This window comes from Magnolia sinica, chromosome 2 (genome assembly GCF_029962835.1).
Source record: "Magnolia sinica isolate HGM2019 chromosome 2, MsV1, whole genome shotgun sequence".
In the NCBI taxonomy this organism is placed as follows: domain Eukaryota; kingdom Viridiplantae; phylum Streptophyta; class Magnoliopsida; order Magnoliales; family Magnoliaceae; genus Magnolia; species Magnolia sinica.
Genome location: NC_080574.1, coordinates 111,406,276 through 111,428,363, shown reverse-complemented (window position 1 = coordinate 111,428,363; position 22,088 = coordinate 111,406,276). Strand labels below are relative to the sequence as shown.

Below are 22,088 nucleotides of genomic sequence, written 5' to 3'. Positions count from 1 at the left end.
AAAGTTTAATTCTGCTTGCAATGAGGTTTGGGCGAATGGTCTTCACCATAGATTTGCTCCCTATAGGTAAGGGTTTGATTCCCCTCCGTGGCTTTACCCGATACACGTGGTTGTGAGTGATTGCGTGTATCCGTAGGGATTAGTCTCACTTCAAAAAAGAGATGGGGACACCCCGTGTCTTCAAAAAAAATAAAAAAAAAATAATTCTGCCGTGTTTCCAAAACTCTAATAGACACTTGTCCAAGTAAGTTTGGGAATCAAGTTTCAAACTTTTTGCCTACTACTTGTTATATTATTGATGAAAATGGCTGTATGCAGTGAGATATATCTTTGGACAGATAAAAGGCTTGGTTGGTGGCTTGGTTGTATAAATAGGAATAGGGCTCCGGTGTATGAAACGATAAATATCGAATGAATGGACCCCTTGAGTAAGTGGCAAGGGATGCTCAGTTCTTTACTTCAGTTCTTTACATGTTGTGATATTTGGCATTTTAACTGTTAGTCAGAAGCTGTGCAGTACTTGCGTCTGTGTTCATGCCTTTCAAAAGAGCATATTATTGCTTTGTTCGGTGTAGTCTTACTAATACATTAACTTCATGCCCAATTTTTTGATTACCACTTATATGCATGCTTAGTTGTTGGATTTTGGGATGCAATTCAAGGAATTACATTGCATTGACCTTTGTTTTAGTTGAAGATGAATTGGTTGTTTTCCATCATCCATCCAACATGGTCTATTCTTGGCCTTGATAGACATTCTAGTATATGATACTTTTGGCATAAGAAAACAATTGGAACTCAATGGAGCACCCTGATCTATGGTGCACTGATAACTGATCAATGATTTATTTTCAGAAAAATATTTGAATAAAGTTTATTTGATGATCTCTGATATGGGATCAATTTGTTGCAGGCTTGGAGCATTCTAAAACTGCCCCTATGGTCTATGATGCCTACGATAATCTATTTGAGAGACATGAGCTTACTTTACCCAGGTCTAAGACTGAGAAAAAGGAAACTCCAAAGCATGACTTGAAAATAGATAGGCTACCAGAACATGAAAAGGTAAATATGAAGCTCAAGAATGCATTTCTGCCTAGGAAGAGTGCATGCTGAAAAGTATGCTTGCAACTGTGCTTATGTTACTCATTCCTAGTCGTACGTATGTTGGTTCTATATATGGAAATTGTTTGTGTATGCATACTAATGTAGAGGTTTGCTAGAATATGTTCTAATATATTGCATTATGAGTCCCGATAAGTCAAGACTTGGCCTTTGTATTGTATCTGGGTCATTTTCCTGCAATCTATCAAACTGTTTATATCGTGGGCCTCACCTTGGATGGTGGAATCCAAAAGATAAAATCTCTTAGATTGGAGTATTTAACCCTCTAATCATTTGATTCTTTTCCTTCAAATATGGTCATTCTCCATGAAGTTTGAATAATCAAAGAATAGAAATATTTAATCTGATAGTTCTTCTTGGGTCTCCCCCACCCACCATGAGGCTCATCATATGGACATTTTGGGTCATTGAAGAGGACCCCAATTCAGTGGCTAAGGCCTGGATGTATCCTATTGCAATGCATCAAGATCTATTCTAGCAAACAACACTATTGTGTTTATGTGAACAATCTTATGCAACTAGTTTGCACCATAATTTAATGCAAGCTAGATCTATGGGACACATGGATAGTTTGTGAGCATTCTAGACTGGATATCCTGTCCAATGAACTCTTCATGGATTAAATCAGCTAGTGAGATTAAATGTCTAGGTAAGTTACTATACAGCCCAATCAACAAACTAGACACTCCATCCGTGTACCCCACCTTGAAATTCCTGTCTTGCTTGGATCCAACAATCCTAACCATTTGATCAGTGGCTTGGAGAACAATATAACAACAAGGACCACGGGGAATGGTTAGGAGCATTTGGTCAGTGTGACCTTCATCATGTACAAGGAACCATGTGATATGGGTTGGACTAGACGATGTTCACGTGTAAAAAAATTGATAGGTCTTGTGCATTTGTTTGTAGTTCCTCGTTATTCCTCATGATGTGTTGCATTCTAAGCATTGTTCGAAGTATCTCTTATATTATCGAAATATCCCTGATATTATCTCTATCTCCAACTCAGCGATACCGATGACACTGGTAGCGATAGCGATAATACTGGTTGTATCAGAAATTCTAGGTATTAGCGATGCATCGCAAAGTATTGCTAATGTATTGATATCCCCAATGTATCACCAAATTTATTATTGTGTAAATTCCAGGTGTTGCTTGTATCGCCAATGTATCGCTATCTCCAATGTATCGCAAATATTTTTTATCCTGTAAATTCCAGGTGTCACTTGTATCGCCAGTGCATCGACGACATTTCGACAATATCGCTAATGTATCTATATCACCAAAAATCTATTTGTTGAAAAATTCATTTCAAATTTTTATGGGTGCACGGTTGTATGTAGTGATCAAATCGTCGACGATATTATCAGTAACGCAACATGGACGATATCGACTACATTCTTTCGTCTCCTTTTCAGTTGTTGATGATTTCCCGGCGAAATGTCGTGTTGTTGATATTCCGAAATACTGATGGATGGTTGGATGGATAGATGGGATTGATGAAATTGTTAGAGTGATTTGTTACAACGACCAGCGTTTCCATTGTCGACGAAAAATCGATAATATCGCCGATATTATCGGTGTCGCTGGACCGGCGATACCGAAACACCAAAAATTCGTTTCTCTTCCTAATGAAGACGAAATATTGGCGATATTTTCGATTTTATTGGGAAAAAAATAATTATCAGTGACAACTCTCCCTATTATTTTTAAAAAACAAAATAGATATAGAAAAAATAAATCTCTTACCATTTTTTTCTCAAAATCTAATCGTGGGAGTGGCTTTCGGATGGATTTGGTGGGCCAATCACGGTCGATAGCACCGGATTTTCAGAGGTAAGAAATCTCTCTCTCTCTCTCTTTTTTCTTTGAAAAGAATAGGTTTGAAAGAAACCCAATTTCAGCGAGGTTGAAGGGGATTTGGGTTAGGATTTGAAAAAGAGAGAAATTTGGGGAAAGATACTCGGGAATTTTTCTTTTTACACAGAAAAAACGATTGAAGGTTTTTCGGAGAAGATGAGACGAAAGGGAAGCGGACTGGTGTATACACCAGCATGGGTACGTGTCATGCGATGACGAGCGCTGAAGCTCCTCGAGCTTCGAGTTGTACCTTGTACGAATGGTTCAAAGGAGATCAAAGTTAAATGGGCCCCAAAATGATGTATTTATTACATCCATACCGTTCGTCCATTTTTCAAAATCATTTTAGAGCATGAGTCAAAAAATAAATCATAGCCAAAGCTCAAATGGACCACACCAGAAATAGCAGTGGGTAATGATTTTCACCGTTAAAACATTCGTAGGGCCACCATAAAGTTTATTTTCGATCCAATCTGTTCATAAGGTCAAAAATACCTGGATTAAGAGGAAAAACACATGTAATATTGATCCAAAACTTATGTGACCCCCAAAAGGGTTTCAATGGTATACGTTTAATCCCCCACTGCTTTTTGTAGTGTGATCCACTTGATCTTTATATCTGTCTTATTTTTCAGCTCAAGCCTTAATACGAGCTCATAAAATGAATGGACGGTTTGGACATAACACATACCTCATGATGGGACCCACAAAACTTGCTAACGTCAATACACCCAGCTACTTGGTACACCAGCCAAGACGAAAGCTCCCTTTTGAGAGAGTGAACTCGGTGCAATTACGGCTTTACAAACAGTGGTGCGTCTCTCACGGCGGGGCCCACATTGATGTATTTATTTTTTATCCATGCTGCCCATAGGTTTTTCCAGGTCATTATAAGACACTAGCCCAAAAAATGAAGCAGATCGAAATCTAAGCTGGGCCATATTTTAAGAAAGAGTGGTGGTTGAACCTCCACCATTAAAAACTTCTTTGAGCCTACATTAATGTTTTTATGTTTTTGTAATGTTTATTTGTCATCCAACCCTTTGATAAGGTCACGTAAACATTTATATGGAAAAGAACAAATATCAGGTTGGTCCGAAACTTTTGTTACCCATGAGAAGGTTTTAATGGTCAATCACCATTGTTTCTTATGTAAAGGTCCACCAAAGATTTGAATCTGCTTCATTTTTTAGATTATACCCTAAATTGATTTTTAAAAATAGATGAACTGGATGGATATACAATAAATATATCAAGGTGGGCCCCACCATAAGTGTTGTACTGTCTTACTGAAGGCTAAGGTTGCACATAATCCACTCTACTCCCTGCACCACTAAGTGGGTGGGAGTCAGTAGGCCGGGGCTATTTTTTATTTATTTATTATTATTATTATTTATTTTTTTCAATTCATCCAAGCAAGAATGGGACCATGAACTGTTTGAGTGTATATAAACATCATGGTAGACCAGGGAGGTTTATTTGTCATCCAAGTTGAAACCTTCCTAGGAGCTATGGCCCATAGTGGTATTTATTTGTCATCCAAGTTGTTCATAAGATCACATAGAGATGGATGAAGTTAAAATACAAAAATTACATGGATCCAAAACTTTTGTGGCCCCTAATGATTTTTCAACGGTAGGCATGTTCAATTCACATTGTTTCCTGTGGTGTGGTCCATTTAAGCATTGGATATGCTTCATCTTTGGGATCAAGCCTTAAAATTATCTTGTAAAATGGATGAATGGGGTGGATAAAATACATAAATCACAATGGGCCCCACATAGTTGACTCAGTACGATAAACATATTGATTTATACGGTGCGCATGTGTCACTTGTTTGTATCTTTAGATTGATGGGTCGATGCTCTGTGGGGCCATCATAATGATAAATATTTTATCAATGTCGTCCATTTATTTTGATAGATAATTTTAAGGCATGAGTCCAAAATGAGACAGATTTGCTTCTCAGGTGGACCACACTAAGGGAAACAGTGGTGATTAAATGCCCACCATTAAAAACAGTGGTATGGCCCACCACTAGGTTTTTGGATCCGCTTAACTTTTAGAACATTGTCCTATTGTGGCCTTTCAAAACAGATGGTAGGAGTGGATTTGTGACGTACATCTCTATCATGCAAAAACCACACTGATTGGATAATCCAATCCATCCTTGTTTTGGCATCTTTGAGTTCATTCACTTTTACATGTCTTAATTATTGCATGCCAGCTGCATTTGTAATATATAAACTCATTTTGGTTGTTATTAAAGTGATTTTTTATGGCATCGCATGCTTTTTTTGTCCCATTAAATGACTTATTATGTAATGTATTTTTTTGCAATTTTTTTATTCCTGAATATGTAAATATGTGTATTCATGTATGTCCTGAAGTTTCACTGAAAAATTCCACCATTTTCTTCATGTTTCCCCCTTTTTTCCTGCATTTCCGGTTATCGGCGATATTATCGGCGATAACGATATTATATCTTTATCTCCGGCCAGCGAAACTTGTAGCGATACCGACAACTCGAACACTGACAATGAATGACACATGCTTTTAAGCCTCCCATTAAATGGAAACTTATTATGTATGCATTCTTTTTGTAAATTGTTTTAATTCCTAAATATGCAAATATATGTATTTTAGCATCTCCTGAAGTTTCACTGAAAATTTTCACCGTTTTTCCCATGTTTCCCCGCATTTCTAGTTATTGGCGATATTATCAGCGATATTGATATTGTTTCTGTATCCTTGGCTAGCGAAGCTTGTAGTGATACCGATACTTCGAACACTAATACTAAGTTTGATTTTGTCATCTAAGTGGAAAGTGGAAAGGGGAAAGGGGCCATACCCAATTAATTGCAATCAGCTACAAGAATCCGGTTCCACCATTCCACTCTATCAAGGGCCATACCTTCGGTTCGACCATAGGTCATCAAGGCTTTTCTAACTATCTCCATACATGTCCTTTTGGGCCTTCCCTTTGCCCTTTCACAGCATTTAACTTGTACCAACTCACTCCTATCTTGGACAGCTCTTGGTCTCCGTTGCACGTGGACCCAAACCATCTAAGTCTACTTTTTGTCGTCTTATACTTCCTATTGGTGCTACTCCTAAGTTCCCTCGAATGCTTTCATTTCTAATTCTATCCTTCCTCGTCTTGCTACTCATCCATCTCAACATCCTCATTTCGGTTAAACTCATCCTGTGAACATGTTGTTCCTTAACTACACAACATTGCTTCCCATAAAGCATGGCTGGTCTCATTGCTATCCTACAAAATCTCCCTTTCAGTTTGAGTTGTACACGATGATCCCATAAAACTCTAGAGGCACTTCTCCGTTTCTTCCACCCAGCTTTAATTCTATGGGTGGCATCCTTTTCAATCTCTCCTCTCTCATGGATTATCGACCGAAGATATCGAAAGTGGTCAATTTTTTGTCATTATATATTGTCAAACTAATTTTGTATGTGCCAAAAATATGATATGCTAATCTTTAAACTGTTCATTTTCTAGTTGCTATATCAATACTTCGGATTGTGCTTGCTGCCAGATGATATACTGCTCAAATTTTAACATTCATGTTATCTTATTTATTTTCCAAAAGTTCATCAAGATGCTTCGGTGTTGGTAATTTATCTTTTCCTTGCTAAGCACTTCTTTGTTTTGGTTCCAGAAAAAGATAATTGAGAACATTGTTAAAATTCAAAATAATGGGACAGTGGAGGTTGATGTGGCTCGAAGTGCACCAGTAGCATCAGAACTGTTAGAGCTTGATTCTGGTTTAGTGTCCACTGATGTTGAAGATACGACTATGGAATTCAATAAGCCTGTTCCGAGATTGAAAATTGCAATGCTTGTAGTTGGAACAAGAGGAGATGTCCAGCCTTTTCTGGCCATTGCAAAGAGACTTCAGGTATGTTTACTGTCAATTGAAATGTGCAGTTGCTATTTATTTTATCTCCTATTCACTCATTGTTCTGGTGGTATTTTGTTTTTATTGCTGCTTATTTATCTTCTGTGGTCATGTGAATGTTTGTTAAATTGATAATTCTTTGATTGATTTGAAAAACCATTTTCCTGATTTTTTAAAAATCATTTTGGCTTTTCTTTGAGCTTTTTGTGCAACTCGTCCTGTATTGGATGAGTTGACTGCGTGTCGGTGATACGACTCAGTTCAGTACCTGGACAGGTCGCACCCTGCCATTACTTTAATAATCGTCCATGCATAGTCAGGTTCCACTAAAGAGGGGCAAAAATTTGTTTTTGGTGCTACTCTGGTAATCATATGGGAATCAAAGATGATTCTCTCTTGGGTGGGTAGTAGCAGTAAGCAGTGTACACTACACATCGTAGTGTGGCTAAAACGCATGGCTAAAACGCTATGTAATGTATGCAAGTAGCGTATCTCCCTGGTAGTGTACGCTACAGGGTATGTAGCGTACGCTACATGTAGTGTGGGTAGTGTATGTTACCTGAAAACCCTTTTAAAAAAAAAGAGTTTCTTCCCTATTAGTTTAGCACCTGTTTGTAAATGGTGGTGACTCATCCTCACCACACATGGCACTACATTAGATCAATCTGGACCATCCAAATTGTGGTCTCTATCACAGATGGAGCATATCTCTATTATCACAGCCATCAGACAGTCCTAGCTATCTTTATTTGGGCATGGAAGTGTATGGCTGGAGTCTTTACTGTTTTTGAATAGTGTAAGACACAAAAGTTATTCCCATAGTAGAACTCATCCTTTCAAAGAGGGATTTTCAAAACCCTCCAGCTCCAGCACTGATACTCTGGATTGTTTCAATTCACTCTACCATTGGGATTTTTTTTTTTTTTTTTGGGTTTGATTGGCCCTGTGAGAGGATTTTGTGACTAGAATTTCACAGGCATTTGAGGCCCAAACAAGGGAGACAAGAATTCCCTCATTTTATGTCTGTACAACTGTGGAGCTTGAGAGTTGCAATTTTTGCTTGATTTAAAGATAAATAGAGGTACTTTTCTAACTTTTAACCTCAATTAATTATTTTTAGTTTGTTTTGATTGATTCAATGATTGATGTAGCCTGTGGGGTATATTTTATCATTTCTTTTCTATTTTTTTCCCCTCTTTGGGATGCTGGTTGTATGCAACGTTGTAGAATAAGCTTGTTCTACAACCATTTGTTGCGTGGGGCCTACTTTGGTGCATGCATGACATGGCATCCGACCCATTCAGTCCATCATGTGGGTCACCATGCCATGCAATGACTGGATATGCGTGAGGTTTTCTTTTCTGTGGTGGCTTAAAAGTAACTTTTTTGAACATGCTAAAAACTTTATTTTTAATTTTATTTTTGAAAGGTAACACTACCAGGGATTGAAGCTTGGATCACTCACACACACGACACTGTCTCCATCAGCTCATCTAATGAGTAGGAGACCTTAGAAACTTGCTGATGTTATTGATTTAACATCCTAGGCCTTTTTCTTTGTTTTTTTTTTTATTTGCTATATTTATATTCATTTATATTATTTATCATAATTTTCTATCGTTTTAATTAAAAATAGGTATTGCGTAGCTTATGCTATATGCTACGTAGAGCCGAATGCTATGCTATATGCTACACACTATTTAACACAATGGATAGTGGTAGTTGTCTAGTGCTGTGGAAACACACCTTTGTGGTATGAGAAATTAGAGCCTTGATAGCTTGTAACCAGGTTTACTTAGTCACATTCATAGAGTGGTCAATTCCTAGCTTTTGTGTTAGCCAAAGGAAGGTGCCCCAAGGTTATGTCTCTGTATTGGCAATCTTATCTTTTGCTGTAATTGATAACATTGCCTTTTCTCTTTTCGATAAAATGAGGGAGCAGCTGAAGTGGACTGCAACATTGTCAAGCATGGACTAGTCGGTTATTCGAGGTCATCAAATGTGTTCTCACATCATCAGTTTTGTTTTTCAAACTATCACGAACTAGTTAGTTCCGTATTACAGGTCATCAAATGTGTTCTTACATAATAAATTTGGTTTTCGAACTATCAAATGTGATGCTAACACCAACACTATCTTGTCACTGAAAACCACAGTTTATCTCTGGAATGTATGGCTAAACGAGGCAAGCCATTGCATGTAGCTAGCTTCATTGACTTCACTGCATCTGTTACTGATGGACAAGATTTCCCCTGTATCATATTTTGGTACTGTGTTGACCATGGAGTGTTCAACTTATAGTTGCAAGAAGCATAAAGTGAAGCAGCAATAGATACGGGTGTGGTTGTGAGGAAGTGTCGGTTTCAAAGTGTTAACAATTGTAAATAGCTAGGAGCTAGGAAGTGGGAACAGGAGTGGGAGTTTGAAGTGATCAAAGTGGGAGCTGGACCTAGTTAGAAGGATTTTGCGACTAAGGTTCAACCCTCAATGATCTTAAGATGAATGTCCAGATACTGTTTCTATCCACAGTTCTATGTCACTAAACTTTTTCTTGGCTTTGGACCTTTAGATGCTCTCAAAATTTGCAAGTAGCATATAGTCTGTACCATACATTTTCAATTTTAGCTTTTTGTTTGGAAGCTTCTTATATATGCACTTCCTTTTTTTATGGTCAAATTTTGTATTGTTTTTTTCTGAAGTCAACAAATTTCTTAGTGATAATATCAGATTTTGTAAGAAAGGATGGTCCTTTCAATTGTCAGCATCTACTTATACCTGATATGTTATCAAAGCTGACTCAATAGTTCCTGCAGGAGTTTGGTCATCAAGTTAGATTTGCAACTCATGCCAACTTCCGCAATTTTGTGAGGTCAGCTGGCATAGACTTCTATCCTCTGGGTGGTGATCCACGTATTTTGGCTGGATGTAAGACATCTCAACCATGTAACATTCTTCATTTCACTTGCACATCTCAGATGTCTTTGTCCAGTTATTTCGGTGGAGATTTTGTCCATAAAGCCATTTAGGGCCTCCCTTTATGATTTGCCTCATTGATTAGATACATCACTCATTGCTTTTGGTCTTTCACAAGAATGCTAGCTAGACATGCTCATGGCAACCAAAGCATGTCTAAGGTATTGTGTTAGTTACTGCCAGCTCTGAAAGTTTAGGGATGCAGATGCATCTAAAAGAGCAATAAAATTTATGAAGCTCATAAAAATATGGGAATATTTTGAAAACATTGTGAACAAAAGCAGATTCATAAGTGAGTTGACTATAGAAAAATCACAAAAGATTTTGTAAGCTTATTCCAAAAGGATTTAAAAGGGTAGCTCACTTTGGAATGTCCGGGTGATTCTGTTCCCTATAATTTCTGCAAATGCATCAGTCTCTTGCTGCCTCATTTCCTGTTGTCTGGACTCTGGTTGCTTTTCCTTCTGTGGGTTTGTACAATTCGGTGCTTTTTTCATGTCTCTTTTGTTTCTGTACAACTGAAATGTTTTGAATGACAGATATGGCAAGAAATAAGGGTTTTCTACCATCTGGACCAGCAGAAATATCAGAACAAAGGAAACAACTGAAAGCCATTATTCATTCCTTACTTCCTGCATGCACAGAACCCGACTTGGACTCTGGTGCTCCTTTCAGAGCTCAGGCAATTATTGCAAACCCTCCTGCTTATGGTGAGTTCTGAATTCTGATGCTTCTTTTGGATTAGCTTCTTTATTTTTATTTTAAAATTTTCTTTTAACATTCTTGGAAGTACATGTAAAAGTATTTTGCCCTGCCAGTATTTGTCATGGATGATTTCTTCTGGTCATTGTTGATAAAAAAAAAACGTCTAGTTTTTTGCCCATTGTTTCCTTATATCATTATAAGTTATCCTGTTTAAGTTTGTGGCTTTGAATGGAACCTAGCTGCATTTCTGTGCATCCAGTCCTGTTGGAATGGTATGACAAAGGCAATAGAACATTTAAGGACACAGTTGCTATTGGAAAATGAATTTGGTAATTAAATTTTAAAGCTGTCCAGTAATAAGAAATGGGGAGTAATGCCTTCGACATCAAAATGAAGGTGTAGATTGACTGAAGGTGTGGATGTTTTATTTATTTATTTATGGAAACCCTATTCATGTCACTAATGTATTAGTGATAGACGATCATCTTATATTATCATGATTTGTTGAGTATAAGATGCCTAGATATTGGAAGGTTTTTTTTTTTTTTTTTTTTTTTTTTAAATAAAAAAAATTAACTTATTTGCAAAACTCTATGGGAATGCTTGGTTAGCATCTGAGTTCTATCTCGAAAAGCTGTTCTGGACACATGTTTCTAGCCAAGTCTTGTATAGATGGGTTTTCTTGGATTGGCTATTTTGTTGTTTGGATTGCATTTTGTCAAAAGCCATGGAGTAGGGATGGATGGTTACGCACGTATGGCACTTGTACATTTTTGGTATGTTGGCACCTTAGTTGCACGTTCCTTCTAACAAGGTGCTGCTCCCGCTTCTTTTTATGCTTTGTACTTTTGCCCCTGCTCCCTCTACTGCTCCCCAATTCCTAGTTGGTTATACTCGCTAACACTTCGAAATATACGTTTCCCCCCTCATGCATCCAAATATGTTGGTGCTTCACGCTTCGTGCAATTATGATTGGAACATATGGACACGTGGGGCATTTAGATTGATAGTGGCACATATAGCACATGGGTCGCTTAAAGATTCACGGTGGCATATTTAACGTATGCGGTCGCTTGAAGATGTACAATAACACATGTGGTGCATGCCCACATGGGCACATTGGCAGATGTGGCACATGTGGGGCACTTAAAGGTTGGATGTGGTACATGGGGGTGCTTGAGGATTGACAGTCACACTTGTCACACATGGCACCTGTGGGGCGCTTAAAGGTTAGATGTGGTACATTGGGGTGCTTGTGGATTGATAGTCTCACATATATGTGCTGTCACTCATGCATGCAGAAAATAAATAATCCATGTATCTTATGGAGGATGGACATAAAACAAATTCTTGAGCAGATAACTTGTGCAAGTTAATGGGCTAATTTCTTTGATGGTTGTAATATCAATTTTATTGGAATCAGTGCCCAAGGGTGCCTGACAAACCTTGGATAGACGCTTCAATGGCCTTTTTGTGTGGATAGAACTATGATGGCAACCAAAATGGGCCCTAAAACTAGAAGTCAGTAGGGTCATTAAAAATGTCAACATTTACCATTTAATGATGGATAGGTAGACAAGATGACCATACCACCATGAGGAATGAGAAATGATTACGAGGAATGAGACATGATTAAAATGTACCTTTATCTTATAGGTAAGCTGGGTCAGACCTAAGACCTCAATGTTGAAAGAAGCCGTCTACCACAAACACAATTATATAAAAGCATGTATTTTCCTTTTGTTTTCTTGATCGATGATAAAGAATTTATTAAAGAGCCTGTAAGGGGAACAAATAAACAAAATCCACAAGGACAATGGATAGAAGTCCCCTCTAAAAAGATGATATAGTGACCCCCTCAGTTGCAAGCAAATCAGCAATACAGTTTGTTCACGAGGAATCTGATTATAACAGGTATTCTCCTTTTTATTTAGTTGGTACTTTTCTTTCTAACTAGTAGTTTTGGAAGAATTTACATTGATTATGGCTAGTATGGGCACTCATGCAGCTGATTGATTTGTATTGGTTTTTGGGCTGGCCAATATGGGCAGCGGCACTAGTAATTACAACCTCAGTCCATTGAGGTTGTCTCTAGATTCGTTAGCTGGCCAGATATCATGTCATAGAGCCTCAAAGTACCTTGTAATGGAAGCCTCGTTATTGGGTAGAATATCAAATTATAAATGGGTCAATTTGAACTTAAAATGATGGGTAATGTGTTGAATAATCTCAACAACAATATTTGAAGGATTTTTGATGGGGACATCATGCGCACCCCCCCCAACGCACGTACGCAAGGAGGAGGGCCCCACTATTGATCTAGATAGATGACGACGTCCAGGGATGGTCTCCTAGTTAGAGTGCTGCGTTTTGGTTCCTTGGAGTGGACTCGATAATCATGCGAATCCCACCATGGGTTCTTATGATCGTGGCCCACTATTCTAATTAATCCAGTACTTTGGGTTTTGCTTATTGTTGTTATTAGGAATATCATGGACGATTTAGATTGCTTTGATTAGTTGTTATTTTTAATTACTTCGTCTCTAAGTAATAGGTTGCGCACATGACCCGAGTTTTGGGGTATAAGGTTTTATTATAAATAGACACCCCTTGTAGTCTTTTTTCTCATTAGAGATTAATAAAATTTCTGCATTTTTCTTCTCCTTTAAAATTTTTGAGTTGTGGATATTCAATTGGGTGTGAAACCCTCCCTTCCTCGAAGGGCTGACTACCATGGTGCGAAGCCACACCTATCCCGATTCGCCCCCACCTTCTACCATACATATTTCTCTTCTCCTACAATCATATACACTTCAAATCCATCATTTATTGTAGCCGTTTTTCTCTCTACAGCAGATTTTCAGAATCTGGCCCTGTAAGAGGGCTGAAGTTTCGGCGGAGCACCACGCATAGACCGTGCATCAGATTAGGCTGAAATTTGAAGGTTTTGTAGCCCACTCCTGGCCGACCAAGGCCAATCTGGCCGTTTTCCGATTTGTGGGCCCCACACACGTGCGGGACACCTCCAGCGCACGTGTGTCTGGGCTTTCACCGCTGTTCACGCGTGTGACGCTTCTCTGGTTCGTCTCTCTCCTCTCTTTTACCCTTCTTTCACCACAAATCCCTAACCCTAACCCTAAATTACTCAAATCTCTAATTTTATGCTCTTTCTTGAACCTTAGGGTTCCCCGAATTGAAATATGTGAACCCCTTGGATTGAGGAATTATTTCTGTGCTTGTGTGGATGACTTTACCCCTCTTTGATTATTGTTTGGTCTATAATTTTGATTGATCCAACCCTAGCTTGTGTAGGCCTGGGCCTACATAGATTCCCCTTGATTGAATGCTTGAACTTTTGTGTGGGATATGGAATTTTGTGTAATTGTTTCTGAACTAACGTGATCTAAAGCCTGAAAATCTTGCACATCTTATTTGAATTTCATGTCCTGCATCAATTTTTGAGAGAGAAACTCACTCGCAATGACCTTTTTTGAATTATTGAGCATACTTTGCAAGCCAGGTTGGTCAATGAAGGAATTGCCCTAGTCAAGTAGTATAGGTCTAGGGTGGTCAATAAGCCCCTTACTGTTTGGATTGTCAATAACCTGATTTGTTTACTGTATGGCCTTGTCTATGCCCCTCATTGTTTTGACCATAGAATCAACCCTTGTCATTTGGACCACATGATCCTGTAGATTGTTAAATGGCTACATAGTACTAATCTTGAGGGCCTATGAGAAGCTACAATGAGAGAGAGAGAGAGAGAGAGAGAGAGAGAGAGAGAGAGAGAGAGAGAGAGAGAGAGAGAGAGAGAGAGAAGTAAAAACGTGAAACCCCAGCCCTCTACTCTTATTTATAATAATAAAAACGTGAATGGGGCCTCCCCTTCAAGCTAGAGCATCCTAATAAGGCCTAGCTTGGAACAAGGGCTAACGTAATCAAACCTAAGAAAGAAAGAAATTCTTTTCTAACATTCGCCCTCAAACTCAAGGTGCTTTGAAAAGAGAACTTCGAGTTTGGAGGGGCACATAAAAGATTTCTTAAAAGCTTAAAAGTAAAAAAAAATAAAATAAAAAGTAGCGGGACTGCGAAGATGAGTAGCGCTGGCTGTAACAAGAGGCGAGTGAACGGATGAGAAATGGAGGCAATGAGACGACTAATAACTTCAGGTGAACATACACTTTTGTAACTTCAGTAATGTGAGCCCCAATGGAACAACCAAGTTCGAACCAACTGTCCAGTGCATAAATGGGTGCCAACTACCTGTTGTAATAACTGGTGACATCACACATTTTGGCAAGGAGAGCCTGGAATGAAGAAGCTGCTAAGTTGTCGAAGGAGGTGGTGGAGAAGATGCGAGCACACTTCACAACAAGAGACAATCCAGTCAAATACCTCCAACTTGGACGTCCAACAATACCTCCAACAATTTAGCAAAAACAACAAATCCTTTTGAAAAATTCTTCCAAAAAGGAATAAAATAAGAATTGTCAGCAACATCTTCATCTAAACAACAAAAAAACCAGCAAGTCCTTCAACTGCATATAAAAGAGGCTTTCAAATCCAGCAAAATATGATGCAACCTCAAAAATATGATGCAACCTCAAAAAAATAAAAATAAAAAAAATCTAGCTGCAAGCAACCCCCTTCTAATGAATCACAATGAGTTGGGGAGGAAAATGCCTCACCACTCTCAAAACAGAATGAAGGGTTGATAAGAAGCTGTTGTTGTGTAGGGAAGGAAGGGAACTGCCACCTGTTGAAGAATGAAGGATGAAGTGAAAAGAGTTAATAAGAAGCTGTTGTTGTGAAGGGAAGGAAAGAGGAAAAGAGGAAGGAAAAGATGAAAGAAAGAAAAGAAGCTTAGGAAGTGGAAGAAGAAACCGTCGAAGATTGTGAAGGGAAGAAAGCGAAACACCACTTGTTGAGAAAGATTACAAGAATAAAACTCATAGATTTGAGGGGAAGAAAAGGAAAGAAAGAAGAAAAAGAAAAAGGAAAGAAAAGAAGGAAACCACTGATGATTAGGAAGGGAAACACAAAAAGTACTAAAAAATCTTCCATAATAGAAAAGATCAACAAACCCTAGCCAAGATAACACAAAAATGTGCTTTATTAGAAAAAAATCAGTATACCTTAGCCAAGGCAACATAAAAATCTATACTTCGACGGGAAAAATCTAGCAAACTCTACCTAAGGCAACATAAAAATCTTCTTCGGCAAGAAAATTCCAGCAACTCTAGCCCAGCCAACACAAAAATATGCTTCAACAAGAAAAATCTAGTAAACCTTATCAAAGCTACATAAAAATCAGCAAGGCCTTCAGAAAAATCTTCAAAAAAAAGAAAAAGAAAAAAAAGAATTAAATAATAAGAAAAAAAAAGGTGAAGGGAAAAGAAAAAAAAGAGAAGAGAAAAAGAAACCCTAGGAGCAGTTAGGCTCTGATACCATGTTAAACGGCTGCATCGTGCGAATCTTGAGGGCCTATGAGAAGCTATAATGAGAAGAAGAAGAAGGAAGAGAGAGAGAGAGAGAGAGAGAGAGAGAGAGAGAGAGAGAGAGAGAGAGAGATGCTTAGGGTCTATTGAAACCCCAACCCTCTACTCTTATTTCTAATAGTAAAAACGTGAATGGGGCCTATGGGCCTTATCACATGGACTTGGGCCCAATGGATCTTATTCAACTATCAACCTTTCAATACTTCCCCTCAAGTTGGAGCATCCTAATGAGGCCCAGCTTAGAATAAGGGCTAACATAATTAAACGTAAGAAAAAAAGAAATTCTTTTCTGGCATAGATTAAGTGGGTTTCTTCTTTGTATAGTTTGTGTATTCCATTAGAGTGATCGAATGCATCCCATTGACTTGACCGACCTTATTTGGTTTACTGTGTGCCCTTATCCATGCTCATTGTTTGGACCATACAATCAAATTTATTTACCTGGACCATACAATCAACCCTACGATACGGACCACATGATCATGTAGAATAAGTGGGTTTCTTCTTTATGTAGTTCGTATATTCCATAGGAGTGACCCAATGCATACCATTTGCCTGACCAACTTGATTTGTTTTACTGTATGTCCTTGTCCATGCTCCTTATTGTTTGGGCCGTATAATCGATTTTGTTGATCTGGACCACACGATCAACCCTCATGATTTGGACCATATAGTCAACCTTGACCACATGAACATGTGGAATGAGAGGGTTTTTACTAAATTACTAATGAATGGTGCATACATTTAGGTTCACAATTTCCTATGGACCCTAGTTTGATCTTATAGATATATTTGTAATTATATATCTCAGTATTTGAGAGCCGTTCTTATCCATGTGTCAATGGGGAACACAATGTAATCTTATCTCAATCCAATCATAAAAGATGGATTTCGAGGTCTTGATCGTCAACTGGATAGGCTGTGGGGCCCATCTTTTGTTCATTAGTGGCAATTCTTTGGGATAAGGGACCTGCATGTATCACGATGATTATAGTCGCTACTCTGAAACCTTCAATCAATCCCCTCCAGTATATTGTCATGATGAGTTTATTAAATGCCTCAAAAAACATGTGCATAGGTTAAAGGACAATGGATGTCCTTCATTAAACTGTCTGATTATTTAAGCGTATCCCTTAGGAGATCCAGTAACTAAGTGTAGAATAAAGTAGATAAAAAATAGTTTGGATATATTAATGTTGTTTCTGTTAAACTAGAGGCTACATTGTGGAAAGCTGTAACTAATATTATTTCTCTAATAGCAATTGAATATGTAGAGGAAATAGGAGATCTATAAAGGATATAGAGAGAGTCTAACAGATACACACTATGATAGAAACAAAAACTACCCTAATCTTCCTAATATTCTCTAACACCCCCCCTAAAACTCAAGGTGCTCTGAAAGGATTAATTTGAGCTTGAAAGGCATGATGCACACCTATTTAAACAAAAAAGAATACTCCAACCAAGGTATTCCATAACGGTAATGGTGGTCGTAACAGCCACCACCATTACCTTTACAATACGGGTCGTAACAGCCTTTACAACTTGAAAAACCTATATATGCCCAATAATGTTGAAAAGAAATCCAAAAAATTTTATGTGCCTCGTAAGTCGTAACAGACCATTATGGGTTGTTACAGCCTTTATAAGGGGTGTAACGGGCCGTTAACGGAGGTTACTAGTCATGTTTTCGATAACAGATGTTCCAACCCCGTAACATGTAATGGTTGCCACCATTACGTTTACGTAACGGCCTTTACAGCCACCATGACTGCAACTGTAACATGGGGCGGGCATGATGAAGAAATGAAGAATGGCGAGGAAATGACGAATAGCTGGAAGTGAGCAGGCTTTTCTGATGACTTCTAGGATATGAACCAATAGCACTTCAAATGGCTGACGAATGAATTGGCAATAATTCTAGTGGCCCGGATTTCACTGATTTACTCCTCTGTTGGATACACACTTTTGGTGGCTGGGAGGTCAACTATTGTACTTTTGGTAGCTTTACATGTTCTAATAGCAAATGAAAATAGGTCTTGTCATAATGAAGACAAGTAATGAAGTCAGTCCATACGCTCGACACAAACATAAGTCCGGTTCAACACACCTGACACAAAAAAGAAGAAGAAAAGAAAACACATCTTATCAAAGTGTCTGATTCAGAGAAGCTATATCGTCAAACGTCTATGGCGGATATGATTGATCCCATGAGGCTGATGAATAGAGGTGATGAAGGGAGATCACACAATATCCAACAAGGTGGACCACACACGATCAGGCCTTTTAATAATCCAACAAAGAGATGGCTAACGATCAACAACAATAATTTGGGCTTCAATGCCCCCGAATCAGCAAATAGTGATGGCCCACAAAACTCAGGCCTAAAACTGATCACGGATGACTGATTAAAGGCCAATCACAACGCAGCATATGCATATCTTGTTCAAACATGTGTAACCAAAGATTCTTAACGAGATCTTAACACGGTCAGATCAGGTCCAAAGGAGATATAGCGGTGGGCCAGCAGCAAGGTATCCCAAATCGGATACGTATCGGTAACGGTGGTACCCGTTACGCGATACGGGGCTGTATCAGCCGTTCCCAGTTTTTGTACCCGTATCGGCTGATACGGGCCCATTACGGGCGTAACGACTGTTACTAACCCGTAACGGCTGTTACGGGCCTTGAAAAAAAAAGAAAAAAGAAAAAAAAAGACGTACCTCTTTTCCTTTCTTTTCTTCTTCTTTTCTTTCTTCTTCTTCTTCTTCTCAGGCAGCTGCGGCTGTGGCTGTGGCCTTCTTCCTCTCTCTCTCTCTCTCTCTCTCTTCTTTCCCTCTTTCCCTCTTTTTTCTTCTCTCTTCTTTCCCTCTTTTTTCTTTTCGGTTTCCCCCTCTCTTTTTTTTTTCCAGGCGTAACACGCACCGGCTAGCCATTGGTTGTAGGTACGTGTCACGCTAAGACAAGCGCTGACACTCCTCGAGCTCCGAGTTGTACGAACGGTTCAAAGGAGATCAAAGTTATATGGGCTCCACAGTAATGTATTTATTATATCTACACTGTTCATCTATTTTCAGAGATCATTTTAGAGCACTATCCAAAAAATGAATTATATCCCAATATCATCTGGACCACACCAAAAATAGCAGCGGAGATAATATTTTCACCGTTAAACAATTCATAGGGCCCACGGTAACGTTTATTTTCCATCCAATCTGATCTGATTAGACCCGAGTGGGCGATGATGTATATATTTTATCCATGTCGTCCATCCATTTTGCCACGTCATTTTAAGTCAGGATCTAAAAAATTATTAATATCCAATTCTCAGGTGGACCACACCATAGGAAATAGGAAACAGTGGTTATAAAATGGTCACCATTAAAAATTTCTTAAGGTCCACTGTAATGTTTATTTTCAATCTAACCTATTAATTGGGTCACACTGACGTGGATGAAGAGAAAACACACATGTCAGCTTGATCTAAAGCTTTTGTAGCCCCCAATAAATTTTTAATGGTGAACGTTTAATTATTGTTGTTTCTTATGGTGCTGTCCACCTGAGCTTTGGATGTGCCTCATTTTTGGGCTCATGCCCTAAAATTATTTGGCAAAATGAATGGACGGTGTGGATATAACACATTCATCATGGGTGGGGCCCAAATTTTTTTGACACGTGCTACACTTCACAATCCGAGTCCCGCCTAATTTGAGCCTTAAAAACTTGTACACGAGACATGTATTAACTTAAAATTTAGCAATTAAATTATGGACTGCAATTGCTAACTCACAATGCCAAAATCAAATTGTTTGAATAGTTTTAATTGTTAATTTGTGGACTTTTATTTTTTAAAATAGGGCCTTTTGATTTTTTTTCATGATTCACTATCCAATAAATGTCCACCAATTCATAAGTGGGATAATGACAATAAATTGCATGAATTTGAGGCTGATTTAGTGCATAGATTGGTCCTCCAAGTCAGCCCCAAATTGACAATGCCATCTACCTGAATTTAATTTCATTTTTTTAAGGAACTATTGGGAGAAATGATATCAAGTTGTTAAGTATATAACTTAGATATTTAGAAAATTAGATATATGAATTTTGTAGTCAAATTCAGGTTATCTGGTTCATAAATTCATCAGACAGTTTGATACAACTTCTCACCAAAGAGTGGACCGTTACACCACCATAAATATGTTCCAATTTATAAATGAATGCATATTTGGAATGCTTAGAATATTCCGGATTTAATCCATATTTTTTCATATTTTTTTGGCAAAATTTTTTTTTTTGCGCCGTTACGGGCCGTTACGCCCCCGTATTTGTATCGGTTTCGGAGGGCACCGTTACGCCAATTGATACCGATACGGGACACCTTGGCCAGCAGTGGACCCCACAACAACAGCAATAATGAGAAGGTGGACCCCACAACAACAACAACAACATCAATGAGGTGGACCCCAGCTGTAAACTTGTCAGATGGATGGGTATGGTAGAAGAACCTCATTATTTGAAAATATAATTCCATAGGTGGCAGATACAGGCGGTCTGTGCCAAAACCGACAGTGGCAGCTGTTCGAAGATGGAGTGGAGGATTGTGTCGGGAGATTAGGGCTGATAAATTGGAATTCAAGGGGGAGATGACGGTGAAGGTGCTAGAGAGGATATTTCCAGTGCCGGAATTTGCTGGAGCTCCAGTGGTGTTATGGCGGTTTTCTAGGGTTCCGGCAGCAGGATCTTCATCATCTGGGATAAGATGCTTGAGGATTTCATTGTCTTCGTCACTGCAACATCCCATTTGGAGATGGGTTCGAAGGTAGAGGTAATGGGTTTTGGAATCGGGGCAGACGGGTGGCAAAACAAATGGTGCCACTGTTGGGGGCACTGATGGGAAGACAGTGGCCAAGTGGAGGCTCTGATAGGAAGACAGTGGCCGAGTGGAGGTGCTGATGGGTTTTGGCAATGGAGAAGAAGACTGCGGGCTATGGTGTGGACGGGGAAGACAGTTCTTCAGGATTTCAGATTTGGGTGATGATGGTGGTAGTCCATTGATGGCAATCACGGTGTGTGAGGGATCCCAATCAGAAGGAAGAGACAGGCGGTATTGGGATTGGTATTGCTCTGATACTATGTTAAACCAGAGAGACAGCATTGTGGAAAACTGTAACTTATATTATTTCTTTGATAGCAACTGAGTATGCGGAGGAAATGGGAGATCTGTGAGGGATCTAGAGAGATCCTAACAGATACACACCATAACAGAACAAAAACTACCCTATTCTTCCTAGTATACTCTAACAGTTTCCAAATATGGCTTATCTATTTTTGAAACTTCCATTTTAATTATGGGAAACTTATCGGCCAAATACTTCCCCTTTTAATTAATTGGGTTAATAGAGCTACCTCGTGCTTTTCTTATATGCATTATAATGTGGACTGGCCAACTCCAATATATAGAATTGCTGATTCATTCTAGAACCTTGCAATATCTAAACAATAATGGTAAGTTCTGTTTTTTGGAAACCATGAGTTCATTGCATTTCAGTAGGTACGTTTTTCTATTATTCTCATCACAGTAAATTGTTGTTTAACTAGGCTGTTGTATCCTTGCTCCTCACTGAAACATGTGGGTACTTCATACTTTCTATGAGAATTACATATAGAGTTTATAGCATATACCCATGCTTGCAGGACATGCACATGTTGCTGAAGCTCTTGGTGCCTCCCTTCACATCTTCTTCACGATGCCCTGGACGTGAGTTCTAATCTGAATATTTTTCACATGATGAACATTGCATTTTCTACCCATGTTTCTTGTTAGTTGTTACATTGAAATGTTCATTGTTTATATTTTCTAGAAAAGTGGAAAATGTCTTTTGTCATGCAAACACATGATATTCTCTCTTCTAGTCATTGTCATTGAAGGCACTATGCATGTAGGTGCAGTTGTCCTTGGAACCATGATTTTGAATATCAGTACTGATGGGCGTATTGACCTTGGTCA

General features: G+C 38.6%; 1 protein-coding gene across 11 annotated transcripts in view; it reads left to right on the top strand.

Moving 5' to 3' along the window:
• LOC131237382 (sterol 3-beta-glucosyltransferase UGT80B1) overlaps window positions 1-22,088 on the top strand; it is an 82,276-nt gene that overhangs the window by 6,520 nt on the left and 53,668 nt on the right. For all 11 annotated transcript variants that reach the window (XR_009167210.1, XR_009167211.1, XR_009167209.1 and 8 more), the window contains exons 3-7: window positions 914-1,065; window positions 6,666-6,905; window positions 9,719-9,830; window positions 10,418-10,588; window positions 21,776-21,839. Coding sequence is in view for 8 of the 11 variants with exons in the window: in XM_058235111.1 (XP_058091094.1) it covers window positions 914-1,065; window positions 6,666-6,905; window positions 9,719-9,830; window positions 10,418-10,588; window positions 21,776-21,839 (739 nt within the window). In the remaining 3 variants the exon portion in view is untranslated. The remainder of the gene's footprint in view (window positions 1-913; window positions 1,066-6,665; window positions 6,906-9,718; window positions 9,831-10,417; window positions 10,589-21,775; window positions 21,840-22,088) is intronic.